General features: G+C 41.2%; 1 protein-coding gene across 3 annotated transcripts in view; it reads right to left on the bottom strand.

Moving 5' to 3' along the window:
• Window positions 1-23,023, bottom strand: part of RORA (RAR related orphan receptor A) — a 98,727-nt gene that overhangs the window by 44,515 nt on the left and 31,189 nt on the right. Inside the window, exon 2 of one of the 3 annotated variants that reach the window (XM_046652185.1) lies at window positions 14,513-14,631. The exons of the other annotated variants lie outside the window; for them this stretch is intronic. Within the exon in view, the coding sequence (XP_046508141.1) occupies window positions 14,513-14,543 (31 nt within the window). The 5' untranslated portion in view covers window positions 14,544-14,631. The remainder of the gene's footprint in view (window positions 1-14,512; window positions 14,632-23,023) is intronic. 3 annotated transcript variants of the gene reach the window in all.

Raw genomic sequence — 23,023 nt, forward strand, 5'->3', positions numbered from 1 at the left:
CTCAATTTCATAAAATTCCTAGTAGAGTTTTTGACCTTCAGATGACTGCTACCAATGTTTAACAAATTTCTTACCCTCTCTGAGCCTCAGTTTCATATTTGAAGATTCAGTGATAAGATGTATAAATGACGCAGCACATACATGATTATTTTATATACATATTCCATATAGACGCACATCACACAGTTCTTAGAAGTAGCTGGCACTCAGTAAATAGTTATTATTATTGTTATTGTTGATAAGAAATCCTGCCTTATAGCGAAATGAAATTCTTTTCTCCGGACTTTAAGCTCTTTCCAAAGTAGGGATAGAGAAAAGCTGCTTATCCTCCTAATAATATGACAGGCAGTTCATACCAGCCACCACAGCAATCCTTTACAACGCTGGCACTTAACTCTGTGCTGCAACACAGCAGTATGTCGTAGCCAGCTGCAGGATGTGTCACAAGGAATTTGCTACTAATAATAGTAAAAACAAAAATTAAAAGTTTTTTTACTGGTTTATATAAAAAAAATAAACTAATATGGACCTACGCTTACCCCAATAATATCTTTCACTCTAGCTCTCTTGCACAACCATATACTTTCTTGAATTGGACAGAACAGGGCGAGGTTACTGCTGGCTTGCCAGGAAATGGCCAAACCTTGGGTACACCCGTGAGAGTATGTCACACAAATGAAGGTCAAGCAATTTTGCATGTCTTGCAAAAATGGTCAAGAACTACCGCTTACAAAAAAAAAAAAAAAAAAACAACAGCTAACTTTTACATCAATCTGTTGACAGTGTTTTTTTCCGGAGGTCTGAGAGTAGGGAGATCTTTTCACTTGCTGTGTTACGTATTTCTCTAATGTTTGAATTTTTTACAACCAGCATGTATTACTTCTGTAAGCAGAAAAACCAATAAAGATTAAAAAGAAAAACCCTAAGGCATTTGATTTTATTTTCAGCAAAATGGCTTGAGTCCTTTATGGATTAGTCACTTTATTTTATCCTCAGTTTAAAACTGCTGGGGTATTAAAGGCTTCTGCAACCGCCTGGATGGCAGTCTGGCCTGCATGTCAAGGCCAGCTGGGGGAGCGCAGCACAGTCTTCACTTGGTTCCCTGGAAGGACTTTGGGAGCTTCTGGCTTCTAGAGCCTTGCGGCCCCTCTGGGTCTGGCCACCTCCTAGTTCCAAGGACACCGTGCCTTGCCCAATGGATCCCAGCCAAGGGGGCACAAGTAGGGGCTGAAATTCACCTGTCTGTCAGCCCTGCTGCAAAGGGCTGTCACAGCCTGGACTAAGGCAGCCTTTTTCTAATTTGCCCAGATGGGCACCTTTTTCCCAAATTATCCTTCCTGAGGTGACACCCTTCTCTATAGTGTGTAAAGCTGCCATGTGTGCTAGCAGTGGACAATTTAGGGAGCAAAACCCTTTCCTTCCACTCTCTCACTGCTGCCACTGGAGGCCCTGGGGCCACCGTGAGGATTTGCAGAGAGCTCTCACGACATCTCCATTGTGGGAGGGCAACAGACTGTGGGCTTCCAACAGTTTGGCATGTTCTGTCATCCTGGACCCATGGCCCGAGTACAGCATGGATGTGTTCCATGGCCCAGGCACGTGCAATGGTCCTTCAGGGCGGGGAGGGCCGAGTTTGAGCTACCTACTAGGCAAATTAAAAATCAACTTGCTCTGCCATTTTGTCTATTAAATACAAACTAAATAGACTACTAGGATGTTTCCCCAGCACAGGCTTTCTTCCACTGAATTTTGGATTCTGTCATGATAGTACTTGATCCTCGCGGAACATCACCAAAGCCGTCAGCCCCAATTAGAAAAGTCCCGGCCCTTTGGTAGAACAGTCCCATGGTCATTTCTGGCAGCAATAACAATGCTTGAGATTTGCAGAGTTCTATGACAGTTTTTAAGGTTTTTGTCCTCATTAGCTTGTTTCGGTTTTGGCACTCACAACTCTGAAGTAGTCAGATGGGTATTATTACCCCCATTCTGCAGATGTGGAAAATGAACCTCAGGAGGGTTAAATGCCTTCTTCTCTATGTCTAGATTTCCCAGGGTTTAAGTGTAGAGGCAGCCACAGAAAAAGACAGACTTGGTGTCTCTCTCTGATTCAAGATTATCTGATGCCTTTAGATGTATGTTATCATCGATCCCGGCTCTCAAGGGGAATGACACGAGAGACAAAGAGCTGGACGTTGATTCAGCTAAGAAGTGGAGTCAGCAATCCTTCCAAATCTGCCTCTGACCCTCAACTGCCTGAGTGGCCTCAAGCAAGTCACTTACGCCTCCACTTCCTCCATCTATAAAATGGGAATAATTCTTACCTCCCAGGCAGGTGGCGGTAAATGAATGATCGCAAAGCTCTTTGAAGATGAAAAGACCTATATAAATGGGAAGCTTTAGGAAGCTTGGCATATCATTCTTGGCAAGGACTAGGACGCTGTGCCCTCACTACCCACAACAGGCTCTGCCACAAAGAGAATAAAGAAAAATACATAGAACTGTACTTTTCATCTGCTAGCTAAACTTACTTAAAGCTTCTTAAAAAAAGTTCTTCGTTTCCAAAATGCCTTCCTGAGGCACTCATGGGTCCAAATGTTACTACCTTAGTCTCACCTTGAGAAAAAGCAGCACGTAGTTGGTCCAACAGTTGTCGCAAAGTCACTGAACTAAACCTTCACCAGGGCTTGTGCAGTCTTGAGGGGGGATCATGGAAATGGCATGATTTCTACTTGTTAAACACAGTCAACATACGTGTCACCCTCTGACATACCAAGCCTTGGTATTAAGTTGATATCAGACTCCCAGGACCCTGTTGAGCTATGGCCATGAAAAAAAAAAGTCGTGTACCTTACTCTGCCCACCCACTCAAAATTCCTGCACGTTACCTACGTTTTAAAGCCACTTTTGTGTGTGTGTGTGTGTGCTGAGGAAGACTGGCCCTGAGCTAACATCCGTGCCCATCTTCCTCCACCCTATATGTGGGACAGCTACCACAGCATGGCTTGCCAAGCGGTGCCATGTCTGCACCCAGGATCTGAACCAGCTAACTCCGGGTTGCCGAAGTGGAACGTGCGAAAGTAACCACTGCGCCCCTGGGCCACCCTGTAAAGCCATTTCTTAAAAAAACTTTAACTTGATTGTCAATTCTGCTGAAAACTTAACAGCTTTTAAAAAAGTCATTTTTAAATAAAAAGTATTGCATATACCTGCCAAATACAAACACATAAACACATCTCCAACAATCGAGAGATCAAGCATTTGCAAACTAAATCTAAAAGAAGACAAACTTGGAGTTTTGGAACAGTGACTATTTTCTTTAGTCTTTATACATGTAAGACTTAGGTGCACAAGAGTTAAAACCCTGGGCCAGACGCCCCTCTGAATTCAGAGACAGCGGAGCTGTGTACGCAGGAAATCTCTGAAGGATAAGGAAGACAGGCTCAGCTTCTCTTGTGGCTTTCTGTGAATACGCAGGTAGTTCTGACAATGAGAACTGAATATTAATCCTTTGTAATATGTTTCTATTCCTACTAGATTAAGCTTTCCAGAGAAACTGACTCGCATTCCCTGATGCATATGTATCTTTGCTAAAAGCCAAATCCAAACGAGCACTTTCGTCCCCAGACAGGGAGATTCTGTCAAATCAGAGAGAAACAGATTTTTCATATAGAGAAAGAGTAGATGGCTTTGATTTTTAGATCCAGTTCTCTCTAGAATTCTCCTACTACACAGGAATGCACAAAATACCTAAATTTAAGGCAATGGACTCTACCTCTTTTGTTAATTACCTGGTGACTAACTAAACCGTGAATAAAATAATTGAACAACAAGAGAATACGCTTCCTAATACTTTACTCATCCAGTGGGTCAAAGACTGAATAAAATTCCAATAAAAGATGAGGCCATTAAGATCAGCGATACAATACCTTTCTCTTTTCTTGTCTTTCCTAATTTAACCACTTTATTGCCTTTGTAAACAACATAACACACTTGTTGTTGAGAATTTGTGGGGTTATGTGAAAACAGGGACCAAGGCAGAGATAACTAACTGGCCATTCAGCCAATTATTCTCAGCTGAGATAAGGGCCCACTAAGATTCTAGAATTAACTACATTTTTTCAATTTATAGTTCTTGAAGATTTTCTGGGACCTTGAGATGAGAAATATCTAATAAAAATCTTTCTCTTGGATCTCTCAGCATGAGTTAACTGTAATTTCTTTTTTCTTTTCTTTTTCTTTTCTTTTGTGAGGAAGATTGGCCCTGAGCTAACATCTGTTGCCAATCTTCCTCTTTTTTGCTTCAGGAAGATTGTCACCGAGCTAATATCTGTGCCCATCTCCCTCTATATTATGTGGGATGCTGCCAGAGTGAGGCTTGACGAGCAGTGCTAGGTCCATGTCTGGGATCTGAACCTGCGAACCCCAGGCTGCTAGAGTGGAGCATGTGAACCTAACCACTATGCCTGCAGCCACCCCCGTAATTCCTTATAAGCAGGAAAAAGCATCCATTTTATTTTACTAAGTGGTTAGACCATGCTCAAGGGAAATTCCTAATAACTTCTTTTCCAACAGTAGGTGTGTGTCCTTTATATAATTCTGGATAATGCTAGACCAAAAAAATGTCATCTGACTCACAGAACTGCATCTAATCTTTTCTAGCAATCAACCTCACTCTAGACACCAATCCCTTTTTTCCCCTTAACAAGTGCAATTGTGCCACATTTAGGTTGAGTCTTCCTTTGCTCACAGTTGAGAGCAATGGGGTCAGCTCTTTGCTTTCATCATTCAAAGCCTGTTTTTCACAACAGAAAAGAACATCTTTAAAACCAAACCAAATCTGGAGATCTTATCTAGTTTCTGCTTAACCAAAAAACATCAGAATTACTCTTACTGCATTTTATGAAATATCCTTACTTTACACAATTACCCCAAATTTCTCACACCTAAGCCTAAGAGGTAACCACTTTATTTTACAGCTCTTTTAATTTCACACCTGCCTTTATGCATACCTCGAGCTATCCCTATTGTATAATCTTGGTATTTCAGTTTAGAAGCTTTTCTTTTTCTTTTAATGGGGTACATATAATGTTACAAAAATGTAAAAGCCTCGTGATTCAGTTACAAGTCCAAAGGCAGAAAAATCTATTGGCACAGAAATGGGTCTTATAACAAATAAGATATTTGTTTAAATCCATTTCTTTTATGGCCTCATATGAGTCTGGCCCATTGTACAGTTAGCATATAGCATCACAGTTTACTGAATAAACCCATCAGAACATTCTGTTTGCCTCAGAATGCTCCTTAAAGGGCCAAAGGCTCCAGCCTAAAAAGTCAGTCATCGATTGCTAATTCCAACTGCATAATTCCTATGATCCCCTAATGGTGCCATCACAAAAACCAGCTGCATGAAGATGTGCAGAAGTGGGTCAAAATAACAAGAATGCAGGTTAAGTGATCAAAGCTTACCAGGCAAAGAAACCCATTGCTTCTTTCCATTAGCTTGGATGGTTTTTTTGAAGATCAGTTACTGTTCACTGAACAGTAGATTATGTCATTTAAGAAATATTCCCTAACCAAATCAGGTTTGGATTCACGGCAAAAGATTGGAAATAACTTGTAACTTTAAACCCTGAAAATACATTTACATCCCTCTACATTAAGCCAGAGAACTAAAATGACAACACAGGCATAGCCACAGGAACACAGACTGGTGACACCAAAACTGTCTTGGTCCACAGATCATTTTAGTGGTAAGGATGGTTACAAGGATTATCCCACAGCCCAGATCCCCACTCCAGCTCTGTGCCGTTTCCCACTTCACGGTCTCCCGTGAATTACCAGGGAGAATGGAGCTTTGGGCAAGAGACCAGGGAAGGGTCTGGTTTTTATTAAAAATCACAAGCAAATTATTTAGATTCATCATAAGCAGAAGTGTAGATGTTGTCATATTAATCACTTTAAAACTATAAGATTTTGAAGGATTAGTGACCAGCTCCTAGAAGAAAAATTCTCTTGGGTTCTCCACCTCCAATTTCCAGGACAGCTTAGCCAGTGACATCTAAACAATAGATGTGGCAAGTTTGAAGCCTTCCAATACATCATAGATGTGTTTCTGGATTGCAGTTCAATAGTATTTTTTTAAAATTCTCTTTTTTTGTTTTGAGGAAGATTAGCCCTGAGCTAACATCCGCCATCAATCTTACTCTTTCTGCTGAGGAAGTTTGGCCCTGAGCTAACATCCATGCCCATCTTCCTCTATTTTATATGTGGGACGCTTACCACAGCATGGCTTGATAAGTGGTGTGTAGGTCCACGCCCAGGATACGAACCGGTGGACCCCAGGCCGCCAAAGCAGAGCACATGAACTTAACCGCTACACCAGCAGGCTGGCCCCTAAAACTCTCTTTTATAATGCTTTTCTAAGACAACCAGTCCAGCCAGGCATAGGAATGACCTGACAAATGATCTGAGGCATTTTTTCTGATTCCCTCTCTAAATGCATGCTCTTTCAACTTGCTTATTAAAGAAACATTTCCATTCTTAATTATAATATATACGATCAACCAGAGAATAGATAACAGTATTTGCTGATAGCTGGAGCACCGTTGTTTCTATGGTCTATTCCCAAGAGGAGAGAGCAGGAGCCGGTAGCTATTTCTTCATAGGAAAGGGAAACACAGAAAAAGGCAGCAGAGCCTTGGGGACATTAAACAGTTGCAAGATACGAGGAGAAGGAACGCTCTGGACCAAGCTAAGAGATTGTCAGATTTATTTTAAGAAGGTCTGACATCTTAGCATCAGTTTGCAGACTATAACACCTAATACATGTCATTTTTTCCCAACAAAAGGAAATGTATATTTTGGGTGTTTATCTTGAAGCTGCCTATTTTTATGTAAATCATGCACTAGAGGTGAGGTAAGAATGCTGCAGTCATGTAAAGATATCAGAATAAGGTTCACAATATTGTCCTTCCTATTCCATTTTCAGTTTCTGCGCCTGCAATCCAAGGAGCTTCTTTTGCCTGCAGACAAACATTTCAGATGACATTCTATGATGGTCCTGCACATTCTCCTATCAGCTATCCAGCATTTGGCAATGTGTGTCTTTGTCACTTAAGATAGCTTAAGTGTGACATTATCATTGGAATACGTGAATCTTTCTAATTTGCGGTACAAGTGTCCCATTCACACACTTTGGTACTTCAGTACGGCAAGGTTTTGAAATCCATTCCTCAAGTGATGGCAGCACATTTCACATCAGATGGAAACACATTCTGATTGCTAACAGCTGCTACGGGCACATCTAACTGTCACAGCTGGAGCTCAGAATAGCAGGTCCTTTTTAATGCCAATGGCTGCTACCATCTTAAATCATAACACATGCCCCCCACACACATTCCACACACTCACACACAGGTCTATCCAGCTGCAAGTCTTACCACCACTTGCTTGGAACCTACACAACAGGGTACCAGGGATGCAAAGAGGGTATACAGAAGCCACTAGCACACTTCACCTTGTTACTTTAGCTTCCCTGTATATGAATTAAAGATGAAAGTGACAACTTTTTCAAAAAGAGATGAAAGAAAAGAGTTGAGTAGAACCTTGAAGGTCAAGTGTAGAGGTTCAGTTTGCAAGCTCTAGAGCCTGCCCTGTCACTTACAACCTATGTGAACTCGGGCAGCTTTCTTCACCTCCCTGTGCTTGATTTTCCTCGCCTTTAAAACGATCCCTACCTCATCATGACAGAGTACCCAAGGAAAGTGCCTATAGAATCAGTGCCTAGCACATAGTAAATGCTCAATAAATGTTAGCTAGCATCATCATCATCATCATCATCATCATCATCACCACCACCACCACTACCACTATCTTTTAAGGATAGTAGTATTTGGCAAGGGCTGCAAGTGGAATTGAGGGAACTCCCAGAAGAATGAAGAGGGAGAGTCATCATATTCCTTTGAGTTAAAGATACAGAGTTCAGCAGCTTTATCTCCAATGCAGAGGCCTAATATGAGAGGTAACACTAAGCAGGTTGAAAGAATCAAGGCATGATTGAAAGAAACCAAAGTGTTATATCAGCTACCCACTTTCTAGGTAAAGCCCACAGCAAGGCTGGCATCTTGGAGAGGTGGTAAATGGAGGAAGTGGGGGAGAGGCCTCTGGGTAAAGTGGGGACTAACTACAAGGTTAGGAGGCTTCTAAAACTGCCTGTTAATGAGTGAAATTTACTAACACCTGTGAAAGTTTGTGACCCTCTTTCTCCAGGGCTCAGCCTCCCTCTCTGTTCTTAGGTATCATGCTGCACTGTCTGGTCCTGCTATATATACTGTGATTTGATGACTAAAAGTGAGCAGAACTGGCATTTCCCTAACAGTAGGGACATCTTTTCATGGCAAAATCCAGCTGGTGTCATCGAGTCAGGGAAAAGTAGTACTAGAAAGCGGAAGAGAAGCCCCCCTGGCAACCAATTTGCCTGTTTTCATTGCATTTTGGTTTAGGAAAGAGAATACCCTGGAATGTTCTCGCCAAGGTCCAGAGTAAAAGTTCTGGAAGGGGGCCCACTGGAGCTAGGACACTCTGTTTCTATACACCTGCTCCCTCCTTTTTATTTAAAAAAAATAATCTTTACTGATATCAGTCAAAGGGAATTCCTTCCAACACCACACCCTGCCATTACAGAACAGACAGGACAACACAATGCCAATACGGTGTTGATGGAAAATACAGTGGTTTTTTTCCCTCCAAGGTAAACAATTTCAATAGAATGCTTTGGGACAGAGTCAGGTTGTTCCTGTTTTTCTCTCTTTGAAGAACTGTGCGCTTTTGCTTTACATCTATGGACGCAAAGCTCCTGGCAGGTAGCATCAGGATGCAAATCTATTTCCTACTATTATTTATTTTTCAAAACAAAACCTTCTCCATCAGCGAAGCATTTTAGGACCTCAGGCTACATGGTTCCCAGCTGCAACTGTCCAAGGCATTGGTTGTGAAGGACCACGTCCAAGGCCACGTCAAGGACCATTAGCACAGGGAGAAGTAATTTCTGAGGCAGGGTTTGGTGGTAACAGAAAAGTGTACTCATCAGACAAGAGGTTTCCCTGTGAGATGCTGGGGCGCCAATACCCAGAGGGGTGGCTGGAGTCAATCCAGTGCTCCAGGAAAATCAGCCTAACTGCTCACCCGACCTGCCCTTATCTTGCCCTCACTGTTATTCAAAGGGACCCAAAGCAGTCACTGAAAGCAATTCCAAGAAATAGAGTTCAAAAAAAAAAAAAAGGAATTAAGGCTTAGAAAAAGTCATTTGAATAAGTGTGTAGACTTCCAATTGAAATTCTGAACGGGACAGGAGTTTTTGGTTACAAGCATAACCTTAGTGTTTGTTTAAAAAATCAATCACACCTCAACCACACCTGCCAATAATCAGAAGGATGGCTGGCACCTGGGAGGAGTTATTATTCATTTAAGACATCCTTTAAGATATGTCACAAGAATAAGTTTGACCAGTCCTTACCCATCCCCACCCTGTAAAATAAACAAATAGTATTTCTATTGAAGCCAATTTCCTGTTCCTGGAATCAGCTTTTTGCGTTGTCGGTTAACTTTACCATACAGTTTACCATTGTCAACAAGGCAGGTAACTCTACCAGAGAAATACCAGTCCATTTCAAAATGTTTCTTGAAAGTGAATTACTCCATCGATGACAGGGCAAGCCTATCCCATCTTCTGGTCTGCTGAGGTAAATGGTGCTTAAGAAGTACATTTCACTACCGAGTTAGACAGTACAGTCCATTTTAGAGTGAATCTATTGTTTTCCTTTCTTTCCTCATTTCCTTTCTTTCTTGACTTTTGGACATTACTAATTAATTTCAAAAAATAAGTTTTCTTTGTGCATAATTTTACAAATATTTTTTAAGAACTTATATAAAACTTCAAGGCACTTTGCAAAAACATTATGTCATCAATAAGGCAGGGAGATCTTAGGAATAGTCATAGCAATGCTTTTAAAAGGTCTGCGTGATTTTCTTTTGGGGGGGTGAGAAAGATTGGCCCTGAGCTAACATCTGTTGCCAATCTTCCTCTTTTTGCTTGAGGAAGATGGTCCCTGAGCTAACATCTGTGCCAATTTCCCTCTACTTTGTATATGGGAAGCCACCACACCACGGCTTGATGAGTGGTGTGTAGGTCTGTGCCTGGGATCTGAACCTGCAAACCGGGGCCACGGAAGCAGAGTGTGCGAACTTAGCCACAAGGCCACTGGGCCCGCCCCTCTGTGTGATTTTTGTATTGTGCCATTTCAGGAGCTTTTCTTAAAAGGGCTTGAAGGAAGGGATCAAAATGGAGAAAACAACTTTGAAAGTGGTGATCAGGATGCCTTCAGTCTACCCTACGTCAGGGAGTCAAGGGGTGGGGAGCCCTTAGTCCCCCCGGGACTAATACCACAGTTTCTCATCTCTCAACCTGACAAATAACTGTGTGGGATCTCCATCCCTGTTGACTTTGCCAGGCCCCACATTTTATTCAACTACTCCCGAAAAATGGGGAGCAAGAAAGGATGAAGTAGGAGAAAATTGAAAACCCTGAGGGCCAACTAACGAATTTCCTAAGCTAATGATGTACTTTAATATTATAGGAATTTAAATTCGTATTAATTATTATTATTACTATTTTTAAAGATTTTATTTTTCCTTTTTCTCCCCAAAGCCCCCTGGTACATAGTTGTATATTTTAGTTGTGGGTCCTTCTGGTTGTGGCATGTGGGACGCTGCCTCAACATGGCCTGACGAGTGGTGCCATGTCTGCCCCCAGGATCAGAATCGGCAAAACCCTGGGCTGCCGCAGCGGAGGGCGCAGACTTAACCATTTGGCCATGGGGCCTGCCCCAAATTCATATTAATTATTATTTGAGTTAATATTTGGTCTGTCTACTGAGAAAGTAATTGCTAAGCTGGGGGAAATTAGTTACAAAGACTCTAGCAATGGGTATAAACAGCCACTGGGCCAAAGGGTTTGAGATCATGAGTGGCAGATCTAAGAATGGTTTCTCCAGGAATGTCGCTACCCATTTCACTCCAGTGTGGCTATCTTTCCCCATCTGCAGCAAGTCAAAACAACCCCTGGGAGAAAGGCATGGGGACATGAAACTAGGCAGAAGTTCCATACATTCTTCAGTAGCATCTCATGAACCTTAAAAAATGAAACTTCAAGAAAGCCCATTTTTACATCCCCAAACACACCAAACTATGAAATGGGATAAAGCATTGATGGTTCCAAAGGAATTCACAGGGGAAAGCTTCAGTGCCACAATGCACACGTCCACTAGTTCCCCAGTGGGAGCTCGCCCTGAACCCCGTGGCTGAGTAGGTGAGGTCTGTCTAGCCGGAAACAGCGAGCTCTGTGCTGACTGCAGTAAAAGCTCCGAGGTGCCCGTGATCAGACTCGGCTGCATCTTAGTGATTTCTGAACTGGGGGCTGAAGTCAGAATTCTCCTGCGATTACTATCAGATTGTGACAATGAAAGTCACCATTCGGGGGTCCTCTCGGGCAGGAGTTTCCCTTTTGTTCTCCCTCCACTCAGTTTCCCACACTCCCTGCTGGCTGCGCAATTTTCTTATCAGGGGACTAGTCATTCTGACACAACCGAAAACGTGTACGCTCAGGAGTGGGGTGATCTGGATGTTGGACACACGCTGTGTGTGTGTGTGGGCGCACCTGTGCCACAGCAGAGGATGGCCTTTGCGTGTCCTCTGTTTTTGTTATTGCTGTCATCTACCCTATTAACTTCCTGTAAGAAGAAAATTAGCGGCCATTATTTTCTTCCAACAAAATCCCTGGCACCAGCCTCGACCCAAAATGAGGATTGACCTTTAAAGGAGTGATGGTGTCATGGCCACCAACTACTTTGAACTTCTTCTTTTGCAACTGCTTTCAGTGCCAATGAGATGAGAAAGACAAGTATGTCACTTTAGAGTCACTTTTTTTTTTTTAAAGGAAAACAGCCTGGCCTGGTTTCTTCTCTTAACCTTATTTACCACATTAACTATTGGCCATTTTCAAAAATCAAATTCACTTTTCCAGGAGAACAATGGCCACTACGTAGAAAATTAAAACATGCTAAAGGAGTTGAAAGCAACTCCAGAAGAGGAATTACATATTAGTTTTGGGCAGTGACAGCGGTTTTGGCACAGAAGCGTGACCTCCCCAGTTGACTAAGCTTTGAAGGGGCAATGTTCACATGGAAGGCTACCTCCTAGTACATTTGTTAAAATAAAATCAGCCTCATTACCTAATAATGTAAATGACTTTGGGAGGAAACTCTGAGTCTCATATTTTACTCCTCCTTACAATACTGTTCAATTAGAGTGGACTTGGTGGAAATTCTGATTTCATTCCCCATCACCGCTGCATTAAAATATGCTCTCTGATGTCATGCTCTGAAATAAACTAAGTTGTTTGCTACCACTACCTACACACAAATTAGAAAATTATATGACAAGGAGTTTAATACAGCCTGCAGCTGGGACACAGGTTATTACTGAAAGTAGTTGTCGGCATGGTTTCTGGTTTCGCAGTAAAAGAAGACGACTTGAAAGGACTCAGTGGTTTTGATGCTCTTCTGAAATGAAAACATTCCGTGAGTGCACAGCATTGGGTTCTCATTAATGTCAGCCATGCGAAAACACTGTCTCCATGAACACTATAGTCATTCCCCCGTCGAGACCATGACTTTCCACTCTCTGGCATTTTGGGCATTGTGCTGGTACTTTTCCAAAAGAGGATCTTCGGGCAAGCCATTCTAGGTACTCAAACAAACATAACACTCTTAAATGAATAGGTGGCCTGAATTTGCTCAAGTCAGCCAATAATTTCCACGGGAGAACGTGTTTCTTTCTGAGAAACACTGCAAGTTAATGATGAAATCCTCAAACTTTGGGAGGCAAGAAGTTTAAATATTACATTTAACGATACATGTTGGTTTAAAATAATGTGGTGGATAAAAATATCATATCAGAGTAGCTTTAGCTTGCTCCTACTGAACTTCTTGACACGTACAGTTTAACAAGATCTTTTTGATGAAAGCAGAAAAATCTCTGGCATTCTTAATATGTTTGATGATATGTAGCACCTTTTATGTGCTGTGTCTGTTTGTCTGACTATCTTGTAAACAAGCAATAAAACACTATACTTCATCCCAAAGTTATGAGGAATGGGGAGTTAAGCATATTTGGGTGAATTAACAGTACATTAAAAAACAGAGTTGCCATCTACTTTGTTACTCTATGCAATTAAGTTGGGCACAATAGAGAAAAAATAAAGCCATTTTTTTAGGTAGGGAGTGAGTGTTAGGAAGTGGTATTTGCTATCACACCATCAGGGTATTTTGTTGTTGTTATTTCCCTCCCCCCATTCATTGCCCATGAATTAATTTAGGAAACAAGCAAGGCATTGGGGAATAGGCTAAATATAAAACAGTATTTGCTGTATTTTGGAAAAGAAAGTATTTTGCAGTTTCCCAGGATATCACATATGTGTCGTACTTGCTATGGTGGTAGTATACTATTTTGAATATCACTTTTTTATTGCAATGATTTTCAAATACCCAAGGTGAATTCCCACAGAGATTGCCTGGGTGTTGGGGGGCGGGGGGCGGACAGGACATCTGGGGAGACTCTTACGGTTATCTTTTTATTTCACTCATTTTCTACGCTTTCAAATTATAAATTCAAACTGCAATGTCATTCTCCATCCTCTCCCATCTCCTTTAATCTACAAAACAAAAAAATAAAATTTAGATTTCATTACTTGTATTGTGAAATAGCCACAGATAGGACTCCAGGGGTTTATAACTCAAGCCATCAATTCAATCATAAGGACAGTGTAGCTCATTTTATAAAACAAAATATAAGAGAAATTTGGCCACAAAATGGCCAAAGGAGGTAACTATTTATATTTGAGCTGCTTTTGACTGAGTCAAAAGTATAGGAGAGGAACAACTAAGATTTGAAATCTGGACAGAAATTTTAATGTTTTAAGCTGCTCACAGCCAACCCAAAACACATTCATTTTAGAAAATAATGTTTAAACTCAAGGAATTTATAATCTATGTATCAATGGTTTCTCTCTTTAGGGCTCACCAAAAAGATATTTAAAATTTTTTTTTTGCTATAGAATCACATCTGGAAAATATCAACAGAAGCGTTATCAGTTATCGATCCTCCTCATTTGGATATTACAGAGATTAAAGTTATTGTCAGCACACAATTAGCTTTCATTGGAAAAGAATTAATCTTTTTTGACATTTGTTTTCCTCAAGGACAGTCAGAAAAAAGATATATATCATGTTAACGGTGACTCTCAAAGGAAATGATGAAGGAATCTAAATAATGCTACTTTAATTCTGAAATAATAAAAGTTCAAGCAGTGAATGGCTGAATTCACACCTCAACGTTACACCAAATACAAGCTTACAAAAATAAGTTTTCAATTGTGTGAAATCATTACCACACTTACAGAAAACAAAAGAAGCATTTTGCAGAACCATGCTGGTTTTGCTGCTCTTTCTGCTAATTTAGTTTGTGCAGAAGATTCGCTGTGTGGACCACTTGTTCTTCATCGCACTAAACCAACACCTTTAGAAGAAGACAAGACAGCGATGAATTAAGTAGCATGTTTTCGTCTTTCAGATTTCTGCATGGAGATTTCACAGGATTTCATAAGTGAAGTCAATTAAATAACAACTCTAGCTATACAGGAAATATGCAACACATTAATATCTCCATGTAGAAGACATCCATGCACATTTGTTTTCAGTATTTGGAAATTACTGGTGAGAGTAATTCAGTGCCTGTTGTCTTGATAATCTCCTGTCTGTTAAGCAAAAGGAAATGTATACTGCATAATAGCTTTACCACTCTGACCTCAATATGGAGTAAAATGACAGATACCAAGGAAGTAGAAGCCGGCCACTAACACAAGTAAGTGATTTTGATGCTTTGGCTCATTCTGGTTTCTGCTCACTTCCCACATCTTGGTCAGCAGATGTGGCTGACTTAGTTAAAACCTGCAATTTCTAGGGTTGAAGATATGAAACAGAGTTTGGGCGTATGAAGAGCCATCTTTGTTCTCATTTCATTAACAATCTCAATAAGAGTCCATTCCCCACACTAACTGTCCTCGGGAAGGGAAGTCAAAAGACCTCGAATAATTTCCACCACTGCACAGCAATGATCCCGCGCTGGCCTGCTTTCTTGTCTGAAACACCTTCTCTGCTTAGATGATAAAGGCAGAGGCGCTGTCTCTTGTGAATCATAGTTTTGGTTTTGCTTCGCCTGCTCTGAAGAGCAAAACCGAACCTTTCAAATCACAATTCCAGGCCTATAAAGACCTCTGATATCACTCAATCAAATCCCTTACTTTTTAGCCAAGGCAACTAAGGCTCAGAGAGGTAAAGTGACTGTCCCGAGATGACCAAGTTGGGGTGAAACCCAGGAGAAATCACCACCCACATCTGCTACTCTCCTGCCATCTTTTCACCCAAGTGTATCCCAACCTCCCCATTTCACAGAAGAAAAAAGAGAACCAGCGCCAACAGGTTTCACTCACTTGGGAGGAGCCAGCAGAGGTTAGATTATCAGGGTGGCTAGCTGAGGCCTTGGGAGCCGCAGGGGGCCTGACCGTGAGGGCACGAACCACAGAATAATCCTTGGTTCATGACGACGGTGGTGGCAGGGAGAGGCAGCAAGCTTTGGCACCCCAGGCAGAACACTGGGCAGCAGATGGTGGAGAGAGCTATCAGGGAGAGAAGGTCCCGGCAGAGAGGGAAAATGACGGTAGTGCCAAACAGGAGGATTCCATTGAAATAAAACCGTGTCCACTTGACGTTTGCCTCCAGTCTCAGTCCTAGCCACAAGTGCACTGCAGGTATGTCTAGAGATGCAGAAGCTTAACTTGCCTTTTAAAGTCTCCCTTAATACTTGGTCCTAGGGTCTATAGGAAATAAAAATCCAGAGGCATCCCTAGCCCTCTATGGCCAAGTCATCTGCTAGTACAGTACTTGGATTCATTCTTCTCAGTATTTATCACTCACTGGAATGCTACATAATGATTAGCAGTTTCCACATGTTTAGAATGGAAGGTGTACTGAGCAAGGATCTGTCTCTCTTCCTCATCCCATATCCCCAGTCCTAGCTCAGGGCCTGACACACAGCAGGTGTCCAAAGGAACGAATAGCTAGGGGATCCAGCCACCTGCTCCCACCATGTACTCTCTATTACCCTAGAGGGAACGAGAGGGCTGGCAAGCTCTCCTAGACAGCCCCAGGCATTCCCTTTTAGCAGGAAACTCTATGGCAAAACCAAAATAAATTAAAGGATTCCTAATTTATCATAAAATGGAACAAGCAAAAAATCACCTGGGACAAGCATTCTTTTCTGAACTACATTTACTAGAACTTGCAACCCAAAGATGCCAAAGGAATTCACAGGATTGAAAAAAAAGGCTGGGGGCTGGGGGTCAGAGGAGCGGAGTCTCTCATGGGGAGAAAGGTAGAAACTGCTCTTCTGCCATCAAGGGCTGGTCCACATGGTCAGCACATGGACGCTGTGTGGTCCTTAGATGTCAAGAAGTAGCTTTAGAGATAGACAGATCTGGGCCCAAATGCTAAGCTGGTCACTTAGCTCAATGATCATGGGAAATTATTTAACTTCTCCAATCCTCTATTTTCTAATTTGTACGACAGAGATAACAGTAACTATTTCACAGGGTTGTTATGAGGCTTAAATACAAGAATACATCTAAGCAACTAGTTCAGTGTCTGGCACAAAATGGTAGCCCTATTACTATTATTATATGAACTATTATATGGACTAATAATATGAATTATTATTATATTGGGGTTTTTTTTTTGTTTTTTTGTTTTTGCTGAGGAAGATTCGCCCTGAGCTAACATCTGTTTCCAATCTTCCTCTATTTTGTATGTGGGTTGCCGCCACAGCATGGCCACAAGTGGTGTAGGTCCATGCCCAGGAACTGGACCCGGGTCACTGAAGTGGAGGACACTGAACTTAACCACTAGGCCACCAGGGCTGGCCTGAGCTATTGGTATTTTTATCTGATCTCAGATAATACTCAATAATCAAAGTTAATCTCCATCTGCTTTTCTGAACCAGGCATTACTGCTTTATCCCGGGATTACTAGAAGGTCAAGGTGGCAAGTGGGTTTCAGCTCATTTTCCAAGTCAGATGGATATCTAGTGGATGCTTGGGATGCTGGTTGAAATGCATTGTGCTGCGATGGATTGTGACGTTTGCTAAGGGTGTGAAGACAGGCTCGCTGGTTCTAATATTAGAACTGGTAAGCCTCTTCTAGTGTCACAGAGACTAACAGCTATGTTAATATTACATAACAAAGCATAAAGAAATGGAAAGAATGTGCTAAGAGTCAGGAGTTTGGGTCTTAATTTTGATCCAGTCACCACTTCTCCATAAAGTCACTTCCTATTCAAATCCTGTGATTTGCCAATATTGATTTAAAAAATGTAATTAAATATATATATAGCACAGGGCATGGCCTATAGGAAGTCCTTGACAGTTATTTGTTGAGATCATTTGAAAGAAAAATAAAAGCCCAAGACTACCATACAGAAGTGTAACAGTTAAATATTTTCTGTCCTCATTCAAAAAGTTTGACTTTTCCTACCAATGAGGAATAGATTTAAAAGGAGAAAAAAATTACAGTATTTTTGGCACTAAAAGAAAAAAAAAATCAGCTCATGCTTAGAGATGCTCCAAGAAAGACAAGGCTGTTGAGAATATGGCAGCTCTTTAATAACCAAGGCACCATTTAAAAATAGCTGGAATTAATTACAGAGCTAATGACCCATTGAAAGGCTTATTTAAATACCAAAGCCAGCACTGAATAATCATGGAAAATATGGCTTAAAAGGGTTTTAGAGAGCAGAAACCAGGAAGAGCAGTTGAAACAAAAAACACATTATCCTAGAACACTAGCTACTTTGGTAAGAAACATTCAGGATGTGACAATCTCAGGGGAGTTCTCAGACTGGGTAAGAGAAGCCACTAGGATCAACAGAAAGACAAGAAGATGACACAGACGGTCACCTGCCTGGAAAAGAAGGGCCTCTATTCATCAGTTGGCCTGAGAAGAGAGCCCTTCACAAACAGCTCCCCTCCACCACCCAGGGGTCCCCCTGCTCCCCATTCCCACCCCCTGCTTTTCTGATGTCCCTACTTGTTTTTAAGGTGCCATAGGATAAAATGAAAATTTCCACCGAGGGGAAAACATATATTTTAATAAGTCTCTGTGGCTATTGTAGAGCTGCATTATCTCCACAAGCTTCCTGTGTCTCAGTCCTCTGTGCCTTGCATCCACACCATCATAAGCCAAAGAGAGGTGATAATCTTCTTCGGCGTGCCCTACTTGCCAGGCGAAAGTGATACCACTGCAGTTCTTAGCTTCTCTCTGTACCAAAATGGCCTTCCGCATGTCAGTACCCTGGGAGCACACCGGGTGGCCAGAGCCAGGGTAGTTTCATTACTTCATTCACGCCCATTTATTAAACGCATTACTCTTACCTTTATTTACTACAGCCGGGAGGGGACGTGCCTTGTAGTTGCCTTGCTACGTTAAAAGTGTAATGGAATCAAAAGGTTGCAAAGCCCTTGAGATCTCAAGGTGGGGATGTGGGGGTGGGAGTGAGGCACTCTTGACATATATTGGTTTCAAGGAGCAAATATAAATTTTAGTATAAATTGCTGCTCACAATAACGCTTTTAAACCAGCAATTATTTATACTGTACTACTCGAGGAAGCCTATAATTATTCCAAAAGTGCTTGCCAACGTCTACCCTGTTTCGTAATTGCCAACACAGCCGTGTTCAAAAGAAGCAGTGGTTATGTTCAAATTCTGTTTGGTGTTAGGTTACTGTTTGAAAGAAGAAATGATTGCACAATGTTGCGATATTCAAGCAGGATGGGCCAATAAAGGGAAAAAAACTTGTCTTGTATTCACTGGCGGGAAGAGAAGGAAGGTGGTGGTCAAAAGGACATTCACGTTGTTTGAAATATTTTTATACTTCTTTTCTAAGAAATATCGTCATCAGTTGGGCAAAATGACTTTAAGGAAACTTTCAAAAAATGTTTCAAGTGGTAGTTATTTGAAAGAAGAATGATAACCCACTGCTCCCTCTTCCCCACTCCTACCTGCCCAGAAAATATTTTTCCACTTCCGGCCTTTATTTCCGACATTCGTAAGTGAACCTGGGGAGCGACTGTGGAACCGCAGCTTACGCATCTCGAAACACCCACCTGCGTAGGTCACTTGACTTTGTTGACCTATTTTCTGCTGTTTCTTTCTGTGAAACAAATCTCCCCGACTTGAAAGAGTGGTCCCTCTACTTGTCGCTGAAGCACAGACAGCAAAGGGGTTTTTGGGTCTCTCTCATCTTTATTTCACGCTCTCTCTCTTTACAGACCCACCCAATTGTGGACGGGGCAGGCGGTGGGGGGCGGGAGGGAGGTTCTGTGTTCCCCAACCATCCTCAATGAAATCTACCCTCAAAACTGAAGGTGCTGTGGACAGTTTCATAAATAGAAACGTGAAGGACAATAATCTGGCCTAAGCGACAACTGAATTTAAACCATTTATTTTCACCTCCTCCCAGGCTCCTTCTCTTGTATGAACAGATCACATAAAAGTAGAGAATTAAGGCAGGTTTCTGAAGCTAAGTTTTGCATTACTTATCTAAATATTTCAGGGAAATGTTTTTCTTACTCTGAGAGTCCAGGCTATCTTCTCAGCTCTGTTCATTCTGTAGGTGAAGATGATTGCCACTGAATGCCCCTTACACTTCTGAGAAGGTGTGGTGGGCCAAAGTGCCCGCGGGCCATAAGCCAATCAGCATCCCACGAGTCCAGTGGCCACAGATGAGGTTCCCATGCCTGAAAGTTCATGGCTTCCCTTCTCTCTTCATCATTTCAGGTTTCACTGGAGACCCCATCTTTGATTCAAACCTCACTTCCTCATAAAGCCTTCTAAAATGAAGAAAACTTCCAAATTACAATGCATGTTTCCCTTCACTATTCACGTATCCTGTGTGAACTTCCTTATCTTTCTTTTGTGAATGTGTTGCCTCACCATTTTCCCTCCAGGAACACTTATCTGTCCACCCAATTCAATGATAAATGACAAGAAACAGATTTATTGGAGCATATATTTCTGCATCATCCCCAAATGTTTGAACACCCCCAAATGCTTCAACACCAATAAGTACTCAATAAATACTCTTTAAATAGCCAACCCTGACTGTCTGATTTAATCCCCCTGTCACTGGATATGTCTTTTTCTCCTTTCATCCTAAAGAAACTTCTCCTCCTACTATTTGCTGGCAGGAATAATTTCCTGCTACCTGTATTCTTTCTGCCTAGTACTCTGATTCTGTGAAGGTTGAACTTCAAGTTGCTGTGGAAGAATTTGCATTATCCCTCTCTAGTCATACCTAAAATTAACCCAGTTTTTCAAGTAAGATCTAAAATGCACACAGCTATTATGGCTACCTGGGAACTAGAGAGTGGGGCTTTTTGGCCCTAGAAGAGGATGTGTAAGATGACACATGTGGTTTGGCCTTCATTTGGAAGGAGCAGAAATCACAGAGGTCATGGTTACGAGACAGGAAAGGCCAGGGTAGTGAACATTGTGTTTTGGCTAAGTTACTTTGTACTATTATGTAATATGATACAAGCTCAGCTTTGCTGGAGTTTGAATAACTGGAGTCAACTGTTACAAACTTTGGGATGAGAGGATAAACACAGGAAATTCTGTCCTCAGTCCTCCAGTTGGTCAAGCCCCACTGTTGACTGGGAGCACATTCCCTTGGGCTACAAGAGAAACATCTTGCAAATTGGAAACAAATAGAAGGCATTTTGTAGATAGTTCTCTCAAAGAATTCAGTGAAGTAAATTCTCCTCACTGCAGAAACCTTTGTGAACATTACGTATTTTAGAGCATCGCCAGAGCAAACAGCAATGAATGCCTCGTAAGTAATTTGAGATAGCTGAATTTTCAAGTAACTGGAGTTTTATCCAAGTAAGCACATCACAGCAAAGCTTGTAGCTATCGTAAATACTTTTTTAGGGAATATTTCTAAAATCGTGACATATTTCTCTTCTTCTTCGAGTATTTTGAACATAATTTGTTTCTTCTTAATGAAGTGTCATTATAAAACTTATTTTATAAGTTTTACAAATTAGAAGCTTACCAAAAAAGTACAAAATTGTTATATATGCTGTAATGCTCTTAATGCCTTCTAAGATTTATATGATATTTTGCCCCAAAGCTAAATGACGCAGTCTGTTATCCTTTTTATAGTTTTTTTTTTCCCTTTGTCAGTAGTTTTTCTTCCATCTCTAGTCATATGCTAGATCTTAGGAGGCCCTCTTCTATGTATAATTAATATTTCATCTTAGAATTAGCTGTGTGCTTGCAACCTAAGCAGATAACCAAACTTGTCAGACGACCTGTGTAAAAATGAAATCTAAATAGGATGTATTGGGTCCACAGGGATTTCCTCTGAGTTAAGTGCATGAGCTTGAACTTTGGGACTCTGTTTCGGCAGCCCAAAGGCCTATCTGCTTACTTCCTACGTTCTCAGATGCTTCCTGATAGAAGAGGTTGCGAGAGGACAGACTCATCATAGGTGAAGTATTGCTGTGGGAGGAAGGCAGAAAAGGTAATTCAAAGACCATGTTCTTCAGATTACCCAGAGAAAGTGTGTGCAGAGTACAACAATCACCTTCCTGTTATTTGCATTGTGGCTTGACAATTACCAAAAGCACATTCAGCGTGAGAAAGTTTCTTGATCGCTTCTTAATGCCTTCAAGTGGGTATGTTTTAAGGAATGGTAAATTGATTTAATATTACTTAAGCAAGACAAATTTTATGCTCCAAAAAAATATTCCAAGCCAAATATATATACTTTATAAATTTTGGCTACTCTTCTTTTCGTTTTTACAGATAGTCCAAATTTACTATAGTTGTGGGGCTGGCCTGGGGGCGTAGTGGTTAAATTCATGCACTCTGTTTTGGCGGCCTGGGATTTGTGGGTTCAGATCTCAGACACAGACATTCACACTGCTCATCAAGCCATGCTGTGGCAGCATCCCACATACAAAATAGAGGAAGATGGGCACAGATGTTAGCTCAGCAACAATCTTCCTCAAGCAAAAAGATGAAGATTGGCAACAGACGTTAGCTGAGGGCCAATCTTCCTCCCCCCACAAAAAATTTTTCTTACTCTAGTGCTTTTTCTTAAGGAAGTAACTTAAGTGATAAGAAGAAGTCTGTAAATGATCAGAATTTATGGTTTTAGGTCGCTTTTAGGCCATGCCGACCAATCATGTATAGTCCATATCTGGCAAAAAAAAAGGTTATCAGAGCAACTTTTTATTATGTTCCCTATGAGACTATTAAATTTAGATCTCTCTAGAGAATTTGGCTCACTTTTTAAGGAGATTTAGGTTGAAAAATTATCATATAGCCACAAAATGCAGTCTGGTTGTGTCTTAAAATATCTATCACTTTAAAAACACTGAGTAACAGGAGTGCTTTTCTAAAATCTTTTTCTTTTCTTTTTTTCCATTTATTTTTGTTTTGAAGAATGCTTTCTGAAACAGTCAAATTCATGTGACATAACCAGGGTCAGCTTGTCCTAGTCACACCCTTAATATTTCATTAACACAGGAACTGAGCTGCCATTCCATTTTTATTATGTTTATGCTTAATAACTGTATTCAAGTGGTTAACCTTCCTCTAATGTGGCTGCTTGGGCAATTTGTGGGTCTGCCCTTAGCAGCAGCTGCTAATATTTAACTGTAATTTTAGGCTAAATTTTTTTTCCTTTTAAAAAGTTACACAGGCCTATTGAACAGAATTTAGAAAATACAGAAAAGCATAAAGAAAAAAATGTATTCATGATCTTCACTCCGGGAGATAGTCAAAGCTTTAA

Source organism: Equus quagga, chromosome 2 (genome assembly GCF_021613505.1).
Source record: "Equus quagga isolate Etosha38 chromosome 2, UCLA_HA_Equagga_1.0, whole genome shotgun sequence".
Lineage (NCBI taxonomy): Eukaryota > Metazoa > Chordata > Mammalia > Perissodactyla > Equidae > Equus > Equus quagga.